Here is an 11,457-nt window from a genome sequence, read left to right as displayed (position 1 = left end):
TAACTGATGATCGGCTCATTTCACTCTGCTGTCTTATAAAATCATAATATATAAAGTTATTTAAAAAACCATAATTGAAATGATTCCCATCAGACGACCCTTTTTCATGTGTCATGTTTGGGCACCTTCTAGTAGGAAAAGATAAGAGCAAAGTCAAATAGAGATATTGGTACAAGAAGATTGCAGGGTTCTTACTTGTAGTAAATTACTGGCATGTGTTGACGCTATGTTATTTGGTATTCTGCTGCTCACATGGAGCTAATGGTTGACTCCATGAACTTAGTTGTTCCTCTTATCAGCTTGTCCAAGGGAAATATCAACTGCAACATAAAATTTGTGCAAACCAGATAATTCCCTGCAAAGTTTATTTTTTTAAAGAAGTTATCTAGGGGAAAACGATTTTTGAAAAGTGGGCTGAAGTGCTGTATAAACCTAAAAGAAGGTATGCACCCTTGATCCCTGGCCTCTCCTATTCTCCCAGAGCCTTGCCCATGCTGCTAACCCCTTGCTGCTGCAGCAGCGATGTTGTCCCAAAGCAGCTATATGTGGCCGCTGCACATGATCACCAGCCAAAATGAGCTGTTGATTGACTGCAGCAGTCATATGTCCCTGATGTTGGTGACATCATCACTGAAGCAGAAAATAGAGAGCAGCAGGGGATCGGGCTTTGATGGAATGGGAGTGGTGAGGGATATGTCCCTGATGTTGGTGACATCATCACTGAAGCAGAAAATAGAGAGCAGCGGGGGATCGGGCTTTGATGGAATGGGAGTGGTGAGGGATAAGTTAAGATGGGCATACCTTCTTTTTTGGTTGTGCTGTGTTGTGAGCAGGTTTCCAAAAATGTTTTGTTTTTTTGCCTGAGGAACCCCTTCTAATAAATATACAAAATGTAAGCCTTTCATTTCAAGAATTAATCAATTGTTATTAATAATAATCTGTATTTATATAGTGCTTGCAAAAACAGGGGGATACAGAAAGACAAAAGTACAAAAATACAAAAAGCACAGTTACATAGTAATAAGTTGATGGAAACAGTAGGGGTGAGGGTCCTGCTCCAGCGAACTTACATACTACAGATAATGGGGTGATGCAGAAGGTAAGGGGGCTGGAGATTTGCACAGTATGGCGAGGTGGAGAGTGAGGGATGCTATACACATAAACAATGGTCAGACTCAAGCTGTGTAGTGGCTGAATCAGTATGACTGTAGGGGGCAGTTGATAGCAGCTAGCAGGGATTGCAGTCAGTAGGACAGGGAGCATGTTATCAGGCAGCATACAGAGGGGTTTGGTTTAGGGAATGTGGTATGCCTCCCTGAAATGCAGCGTGTTTAGAGCACGCCTCACGCCCTGTGAGTCAGGGATTGCCCGGATAGTTTTTAGTAGTGCGTTCCAGAGGACTGGTGCTGCTCTGGAGAAGTTTTGGGGCGGGAATGAGAGGTTCGAATGAAAGGGGCAGTCTGATTTTGGTAATGCAGCGAAGGGCATGAGCTGGGTGGGGATTGAGATGAGGGAGGCAATGTAGGGTTGTGCTGTGCTGGGGTGAGTTTTATGGATGAAGGTACTGAGTTTAAATTGAATTCTGTATTTAATAGGCAGCCAATGCAGTGTAGGTTTTGTAGATGTACATTGGAGAATTATCAATATGAAAGTTCATAATAATGCAGATCTATCAACAGTCACTACATATGTATAAACTACCTACTAGTTCGTATGGTCATTTGGATAATAATTTTATCTGAAATCCTTGGTCATATTAGAATAGTGAATAAGAAAATAGCCTTATGCCTCTGAGCTGGATTGGATTCGAGTTCATACTGTATGATTCTACAGACAACCCTTCAATGCAATTTGTTATTAGATAAGCTTGTAATTGCAGGTGCAGCTTCCATTGATTTCAAAGAGTGTTGCACTTGCAATTACGAGCACCAGCCACTACGCAGGGGTTGGAACACAGCTTCCTCTTCAACACAAGCGTATGCCAGCACTAACAGCTGGAGCTGCCTGGAAAACCCCTTTAAATGCCACTGTCAGAATTATTAGCAACATTTACAGGGTTAACAGCTGCGGAGTGAGGTAGGAGCTTTCAAAACGTTGATCCAGGGATTATTCTGACTGCCATTATGGAGTCGGGAAGGGATTTTTTTTCCCCTAAATGGGCTAAATTGGCTTTTGCCTCATTGGTTTTTTTTTGCCTTCCTCTGGATCAACAAGGGGGTGGATCAGGATGAACTGGATGGACATTGTCTCCATTCAGCCTAATATACTATGTTACTATGATCGGTGGTAGTGCTAATCACGGCTGTGGGGGATGGGTATTTCCATCACAGACTCGCGATCCATATAAACCCTGCAAACCCAGGACGCAACTGTGCATCATGTGGTGTTAAGGGTTAAAGAATAACTCATGTGCCAGTTGTTTTCTGCTGACCTCACATATAGTTTTTAATCTATCTTCTCATTATATAGAGAGACTTTTCATCCTTTTTAATAATCTAGTTGCCTGCATCTGAACCCTTTCAAGCTCTTTTATATTCTTTCTAGGATGTGGAGCTAAAAATGTAATCCCATACTCACAATATGGTCTTACAAGGGATCAATATGTAGTAATATCACATTGAGAACATGGGGTTTTACACCCCTTTTAATGCTCCCTGTAACTTAACTCACATTTGCAGCTGTTGCGTGACATTGACCACTGCTGCGTAGCTCACATGTAATCAGAATACATGTCTTTCTCTTGTTCTTTGTCCCAGTTTTATTCTGCTTAGTATATTTTCAGTAATGCAATTACTGTGGCCTACATATATTACTTTTCAACAGTAATATACATTTCAACATTAAAATTAATCTTTTTTATTTTGAAGCATAGTTCCTTATTTCTTAATACATTTATTCTATTCTTTTATTGGATAAATCTTTTTTGCATTTGGTTAAACAATCGGCCAATTTACAGCATAGTTTTATTACTTTTTGTATACATTTGTAGTACAAATGAACATGTGAAACCTTATAAAATGTCATATATGACGACAGTGGAATCATCTTAACCTTCCAGCAGCCTTTAGTTCCAATTTCCGCGTATAGATGCTCTCTCCAAATGTTTAGAAACCTTCTCAGTCAGCACAAAAGCTATCTAGAGTAAGGCCTCATGTCCATGGGCTTAAAATCCGCAGCATTTCTCCCGCACGCGGATCCGCGCGCCCGTAGGGATGCATTGGACACCCGCGGATCCGCGTGCGGGAAAAAAATGGACATGCTCCATTTTAGTGCGGGTCTCCCGCGGGGACGGCTCCTGCAGGCTTCTATTGAAGCCTATGGAAGCCGTCCGGATCCGCGGGAGACCCGTACGAGAATTAAACTCACCTGCTCCGGGCGATGCGGTTCTTCCCTTCTTCGCGTCCGGATCTTCTTTCTTCGGCTCGGCGGATGCGCCCGTGTTACTGAATGATAAGACGGCCGCACCGGGTACGGACGTCTCCCTGCATGACCGGCTCCATTGACGGCCATGTGTTCTATCTGCTGGCCGGTGCGGAGAGTCGTCCGCACTGGCAGTGCAGCGGTCTTACCCTGCAGGAACACGGGCACATCGGCGCCCGTGTGACTGAGCCCTTACTCTAGACAGATTTTGTCCTGACTGAGAAGGTTTCTAAACATTTGGAGAGAGCATCTATATGCGGAAATTGGAACTACAGGCCGCTGGAAGGTTAAAATGATATCACTGTCGTGGTATCATCACAAAGCTCACCCACTTGGTGAACTTATAATTTACAGAAACTAGAAAAAGAAAAAACAAGGCCCAAAATATGCAGATTAGAAGGTGCCAGGACAATGCATATGCAAGGTACAATAAATAAGGAGAACAAATTAATAATTAAAAAGAAGAAACAATGTTCTGCCTTTAAACGGCTATTCAGTTGATTTTTTTTCCATTCACTATGTAACCAGTATATATAAGTGGGCTAGTGTTATCTTGATTAGTTATTCCTTTCTTTCTGAAATTTCTGGCCTTTCGCCTCAGATAGTCATGTGATCTCAATTCTGACTAGCTTAGATCTACTTGTGGTTATGTGTTCAGTTTCTAGTCATTTTCTCTGTCTGTGTGATGCTATTACATGAGTCTACCACAGAAACTGCCTACAGCAGGGGTCCCCAGCTCTAGTCCTGTGGGGTGCCTGAGGACTGGAGTTGGGGAACACTGGCCTAGAGGGTGCACAAACACTTTTTCCACAATTACTGATGATGATCAGACAACTTAAGTAGAGGAGAACACAGATCCCTTCTCCTGACTGTATACTCATGGTCTGCAGCTTATTTAGGTAAATATATAGAATACACATGGTAAAGGTGATGTTGCAGAGATGGTGCAGGATGTAGCTGATCATGTAATGCTGTGCTGATGTATGATGGGATTGATGTGAAAATGAAAGCAACATCAAGATGGAACCTAATAAGCATCAGACTGGCGGTTGCACTGCATGAAAGTCACTACAATATACAGTGGAGACCTCTAGAGCGTAACAGGCAATTGGGTAAAGGAAGCAGAGATGGAAAATGTGTTTTTGCTGAAGAGGTCTTTTAAATTTCTTTGTACAGGCATCGTATCTGTGCTGCTGATAGAATTTTAGGTTATTTCTTAAAGATATGTTTCCTTCAAAACAGACCTGTCAGCAAATGTCTACAGACTCCAAGCAGTGTTCTCAGTATGAGATAGTTTAAGCATTGGTGTAAGTATAGGAGATGCAGGGGAACCTTAGGGACCCATAAGGCCTTTCTTCTCCATATAGGTAGACCCAGTACTATGAATAAAGCATTATAGTTGGGGGCCTTGTTACAGGTTTGGCATTGGGGCCCAGGAGCTTCAAGTTACGCCTCTGCGTTAAGGGGTTAAAAGAAGTTGGGGGGCCCCAATATAAACTTTTGCACTAGGGCCCATGAGCCTTTAGCTACACCCCTGAGTTTAGGGATATATGTTCTATTGACAAGTATAACCATAACATCTATTTAGTCATACATTTCCAGGAGTGATAACAGAGGAACAGCTCAATGCAGATTTCCTAAAAAGGTGTTTCCAATATTGAGACTATACGTCAGGACAGTAAACAAGTCTGCTTAAAGACGTACAAAACTAAAATACTAAAAGAAACTACTAATCTGATTATCTGTAGTTGGTTGGCTGTCTTATATGTCAATTTTTTGTACAGTACTATACGGCATTTTTGGCAAAATACATATTTAAATAATGTAATTAGCCATAGGACACATTTTTACTATTGGTGTCTTTCCAGGGGTTGAACTGTAAATGCTATAAGCTGAGAAATTGTAGAGTAGTTATGTCAGCTACAGAAACTACCTATATAATGAAAACAGTTCAGTTGTGTAAAGCAAAATCTACCAAAAGCAGCTTTTAGCCAGAGACTTGCAGTACCTCAATTTGAACTCTGAGCGCCGCCATTAGACTGTAGTATTTTGTCTTGTAGCCGAATAAGGGAACTAATGCAGCCTCACAGCACAGATCTCTAGAAAATCCGGCATTTCTTTAGTGCACTCTGCAATTTGCTTTACTCTCATTTCCTTCTCAAGACTCGCCCGGAATCTTACAATTCTATAACATTCAGGACTTTTAAAAGAACTCATATTTCTAATAATGAAAGATCACACAGGATATGGGACACAATGGACTGTGATATGGCAAGTATTACTCTGTTTCTCTTCATTTTACTTCAATGATGTTTTAAGCCAATTGCAATACTCAATGCCTGAAGAAATGAAAAAGGGAACTGTTGTTGGGAATGTGGCCAAAGATCTTGGACTGAATGTCAAGGAACTTGCTGCTAGAAAATTTCAAATTGTTTCTCATGATGCAAAGAAATTCTTCAGTGCAAACTTAGAAAATGGAGATTTAATTGTATCAGAGAGAATTGACAGAGAAACCTTATGTGAGGCTAAACTGAGCTGCTTCATAAATCTGGAAGCTGTGATTGAAAACCCTTTGAACTTTTACACAATCACCATAGAAATCCAGGATGTCAATGATAATGCACCTTCATTTTCTAAGAAATATTTTGAAATAGGGATCAGCGAATCTTCAGTTCTTGGAGTACATTTTCCATTAGGAAATGCAGATGATCCCGATATAGGCACAAATTCTATACAAAGCTATACTCTTAGTGACAGTGAGCACTTTAGTCTAAGTGAAAAAACTATGAAGAATGGGATAAACTACGCAGAAATCAAACTAGAAAAATCACTAGACAGGGAAAAGCAAAGTTCCTATGAGTTAATATTAACGGCTTCTGATGGGGGTAAACCTCCTAAAACTGGCACTGCCAAAATTAAGATCACAGTTCAAGATGTTAATGATAACTTTCCAACATTTGCCCAGGACACATATCACATACGATTACCTGAGAATGCACCTATTGGTTTTCTAGTGGGCAATTTAAATGCAACTGATGAAGATGAAGGTACAAATGGCTTAATATCTTATTCCTTCAGCCATATACCTAAAAATGCCAATCAAATATTCTCTATAGATTCAGCAAAAGGTGTCATTACAATAGTAGGGAGTTTAGACTATGAAGTGTCAGATAGCTATGAAATGACTGTTGAAGCTAAAGATGGTGGAGGTCTTGTCACACATTGCAAGGTGTCCATACAAGTAACTGATGTCAATGATAATGCTCCGGATATAACAGTTACTACTTCTAAAGCAACTATTTCAGAGGCTTCTCCAGCTGGAACCATCATAGCAATAATTAATGTCCGTGATTTGGATTCTGGGATGAATGGGGAGATTCTTTGTGTGGTCTCAGAAATAAAGGACTTTCAACTGTTACCATCCTCCAACAACTACTATAAACTTGTAACTGCAGTTAGCATGGACCGAGAAAGGACTTCTGTATATAATGTTACAATTCAGTGCATGGATAAAGGATCCCCTCCACTGTCCACCAATAAAACCATTCAGTTGACTATTTCAGATGTGAATGACAACGCTCCAGTCTTTGAGGGAATGAAGTACACTGTGTACGTTATAGAAAACAATCAACCCGGGACTTCGATACAAAGTATTCTTGCTTCAGATCTTGATGAAGGTGATAATGGGAAAATCACATACAGCATTGTGAACAGCAACATAGATGATATTCCAGTATCCTCATATGTTTCCATCAACTCAATGACTGGAGTTCTCTATGCTCAGAGATCATTTGACTATGAACAGTTGCGGGAATTCCAGCTCCAGGTGATGGCTAAAGACAGTGGATCTCCTCCTCTAAGCAGTAATGTCACAGTGAGGATATGTATCATTGATAAGAATGATAATGCTCCTAAGATCCTCTACCCATCACCAGACACTGAGGGGTCGGCAGTATTTGAGTTTATTCCTCACTCTGCTGAGAAAGGTTATCTGGTCACCAAAGTGATTGCAGTGGACGCTGACTCTGGACACAACGCCTGGCTCTCCTATCACTTACTACAAGTTCCTGATCCATCCTTGTTTGGAATTGGTCAGCATACTGGTGAAGTAAAGATTGTGAGAGATCTTCAAGATGCAGACAATTTAAGGCAAAAGCTTGTGGTTCTGGTGAAGGATAACGGAGCCCCATCTCTGTCATCTACAGTTACTTTGAACTTAGTTGTGGCCGAGAATTTTCAACAAGTTGTACCAGAGATAATAAAACAACCGTCGAATTCAGAGAAACCATTCCACGTAACTTTCTATCTGGTTATATCCATAGCTCTGATCTCTTGTTTATTTATTATAACTGTTATTATTACCGTCATCTTCAAATGCAGAAAAACCAACACCCCAATAACCTATGGAGCATATAGTAGAAATATATATCCACAGTTCACGCTGGGATGTCCTTCTGAGATCAGTGATACAAGTTTACCTTTCCCATTCTCATATGATGTGTGTGTGACTATGGACTCAAAGCAGAATGAAATCGCTTACCTGAAACCATTGCAGAATGTTCCTACAGAGAATCTCATAGACACTGAGGACTCGCCAACAGTGAACGATTCAGCAAACACTAATTTACCCTCCGGCAATATTGATCAGGTATTTACATATGAAAGTCACAAATTCATTAAATCTTTCTTAGCTTAGACTAAGGGCTGATTTACACACAAAGCTAATTTTTCAAACAACTGAAAGATTGAATGATTTTGCGATCTAATTGCATCTTTATTTGCATGTAAAAGAGCATCCATGAGCTGTTTGCAGAGCCCAGTGTATGATTAATCACACGCCCAGCTGTGCACATTGCTGCATTATTCTACTCGAGGTTGCAGGCAAATTACAATGTTATTTGCCGCTTGCCATGGAGATAACAGCATTCGGTCTATTAAGAGACACTTTATCTCTTAGTGTCTGAAAGATGGATTTTAAGTTCCCCTTAAAATCATCGTTCAAACGAAAAGTGCATGATGCCCATGTTTACATGTAACAAGTATTGCTCATTTTTGGTCGTTTAAACAAATTTTGAGTGATAATCATTACGTGTAAATGGGCCTTAAGTGCGGGTTCCCATGGCCCTATTTGTGCACATATTTGCAATGCGTAACATTGGCATATGCAATATGTGAGGAATAGAACCTATTGATTTTAATGGGTTCATTCACGTTACCTTTTTTTAGAAGTCTATGTGGGGTGTGCACAGGCGCACATAATACGCAATGGGATGCGCAAAATACAATCTAAAACTGTGGAGAAAAGAACACATCTTGACTTCATTAGGCTAAATAGCCTTTTAAATCAGGACGGAGTGGGTTACGTGTGCATATGAACAAGCCATGCGTCTGCAAAATACTACAGTACAATGCACAGACATGTACGCAAATCAACCTTGGTCATAACACAAATTCATTGTGATTAAGTGTGTGCAACTGGAATGGCCTCATAAAGGCCCAGTCAGATAAGCATTTTTTTTGCGTGCCTATGTGTGCAAAAAAAAGCACGTCCGATAGAACCATTGGTTCCCTATGTAGTGTTCACATGTCAGTCTTTTACAGGCGCAAAATACCTGCAAAAGATAGGGCATCCGTGCAGCGGCAAGGTCTGTGCTGCGCATAAAATATCCCCACGGGGAGTCCCCTCATGACTGGGCATATACCTCATCACAGCCATTCATTGAATTTACTGAATGCCTGAGCACGGCGTCTGATTGGCTAAGCGCTGTGACCAATCACAGGCAGCGGTCAGCTGTCATTCAATGACCCGCACTTTCTGGAGGTGTGGATTTTTGAATCCCCGGCCAGCAGAAAGTGCTTCAGAGCAGTCTTGGCAAGAAAGAAAGAAGACGCACTGGAGCCCCGACAGCAGTGGAAGGTGATGTATATATTTTTTTTATTTTTTACACCAGCTAGGGATGATTTTCAGGGAAGGGCTTATATTCCAAGCCCTTCCCCGAAAATCACTGTGGGGGTTGCCTGCATCCCATTGCTTTCAATGGGGCTGGCTGCAGTAGCACAGGCCCCATTGAAAGCAATGGGCACGGAGCTGCTGTCATGTGCATTTTTAACATGCATGAAGCAAAAAACGCTCTTCTGACTGAGCCCTTATGCAGTATATTAGTTTTAAAAAACTGAAGAAACTTTTAAAAACTGCACATGCAACATTATAATTTTGTCCAATGTAAGCAGTGATACTCGCATATATCCTAATCCACTATGTTTTTTTAAGAATGACTTGCATAGCTTTTTATTGTATTGTGTACGTTTTAGAGGAAACATACAATATCAGAGCAAAGAAACTCCGGGCTTAAATGTTTGCAAGAAATGAACTCTCTATATATTGTACACAAAACAAATTCACATCAATCAGCCTCCTTTATCATGTTTTGTCTAATATTGCAATCCAAATGAAGAAATACTTGATATAAATAATTATTCTGTGTGCCTCGGGATATCGGCTGTTGGACCCTCCCCAGCTTCTCCTCCCCATCCTGCGTTTGACTATACTAAAAGACAGAATTGCTTTAGAGCCCAAGGGCCCTTTTACACAAGATGATATATGGGACACAGAAGCCCAACAGGTCATCCGAGTCATAATTGTTCATGTGCTTTTAGACAGGACCGAGCATCACTCAGTAAATGGCGGCATAGCAGGTCGAAGGTCCTCCCGGGCCGCCTCCATTCACAGTAAACAGGAAGTGGTTCATAAATGCAAAACCTGAAGGACAAATGAGAAGCGAATGAATTCTTGTTTGTTGTTCATTCGGGACATGCATTTACACTGAGTGATCGGCCTGTGTAAAAGGTTTGAAGAAGTACATAATCTGAGTGTTGCATGCATGTCTGCACATCGTACTGTACCCAAGGCCTACTCATACACACATATGACACCCCTTTCTGTGGATTTTAATAGCTATTTAGGGCCTAGTAAGCTCCAGATGTGTTATTTTGCCTGCGTTGTCTCACACCCTTCTCCTTGCGTATTTTCGCACCTCCCATGGACTTCTATGGGACTTTTGCTGTGCGAAACGCAGCAAAATGGAGCAGGTCCTACTTTTTTCCATGTGCACGAAATGCACACGCAAAATAGAAATCAATGGGTTCTATTTTCTTTGTTTAGCGCGCTGGCTGTGCATGCACAAATACTTCACAAGTACAGTCATGTGAAGAATCCCTTAGACAGTATTAGTAAATTTGAACCAATGTATGAAGAATCGATGCATAATAGATGTTTTACATGTCTACCCATCCTATGATATACCTGCAGTTTTCATGAGACTTATATATGTTCACTATAATCATCACTGTTATCTTCAGTTATTCATTGTGTAAAGCAGAGATCCCCAACCTGTGGCTTCGGAGTCACATATAGCTTGTAACCCCTAGTTCGGTGCCTTGTCATAGGAGTCATGGCCTTTTGCACTGGCAACTGAAATTAATGCAGAAATTTCCTAATTATTGAACAGTGCCAATTTGAATGATTTATGACTAGGGATGAGTGAGTATACTCGCTAAGGCACTACTCGCTCGAGTAATGTGCTTTAGCCGAGTATCTCCCTGCTTGTCCCTGAAGATTCGGGAGCCGCTGCAGCTGACAGGTGAGTCGCGGCGGGGTGCAGGGGAGAGCGTTCCTCCCCGCTCTCCCCCGCAGCTCGCCGCCCCGCGCCGGCCCCCGAATCTTCAGAGACGAGCGGGGAGATACTCGTCTAAAGCACATTATTCGAGCGGGGAGGAACGGAGGGGAGATCTCTCTCTCCCTTTCTCCCGCCCGCTCTCCCCTGCTCTCCGCCGCGACTCACCTGTCAGCTGCGGCGGCTCCCGAATCTTCAGTGACGATCGGGGAGATACTCGGCTAAAGCACATTACTCGAGCGAGTAGTGCTTTAGGCCTTAGTCACACGGGCGTTTTTTCACGCGAATTGCGGATCGCATGACGGATGCGCATCCGCAAATCGCGTGACCGGGGCCAAAAAATCGCCTAAAAAATCTGCTCCTA

At 41.7% G+C, this 11,457-nt stretch overlaps 1 protein-coding gene across 1 annotated transcript; it reads left to right on the top strand.

Moving 5' to 3' along the window:
* The first annotated feature begins 5,647 nt into the window (after positions 1 to 5,647).
* LOC136609933 (protocadherin gamma-B7-like) lies at positions 5,648 to 8,116 on the top strand. The gene has a single exon (XM_066589212.1). The coding sequence runs from the start codon at positions 5,648 to 5,650 to the stop codon at positions 8,114 to 8,116; it is 2,469 nt and encodes an 822-aa protein (XP_066445309.1).
* Positions 8,117 to 11,457: the final 3,341 nt, after the last annotated feature.

This window comes from Eleutherodactylus coqui, chromosome 2 (assembly GCF_035609145.1).
Source record: "Eleutherodactylus coqui strain aEleCoq1 chromosome 2, aEleCoq1.hap1, whole genome shotgun sequence".
Taxonomy (NCBI): domain Eukaryota; kingdom Metazoa; phylum Chordata; class Amphibia; order Anura; family Eleutherodactylidae; genus Eleutherodactylus; species Eleutherodactylus coqui.
The sequence above is the reverse complement of the archived record's forward strand: the minus strand, read 5'-3'. Positions and strand labels throughout refer to the sequence as shown.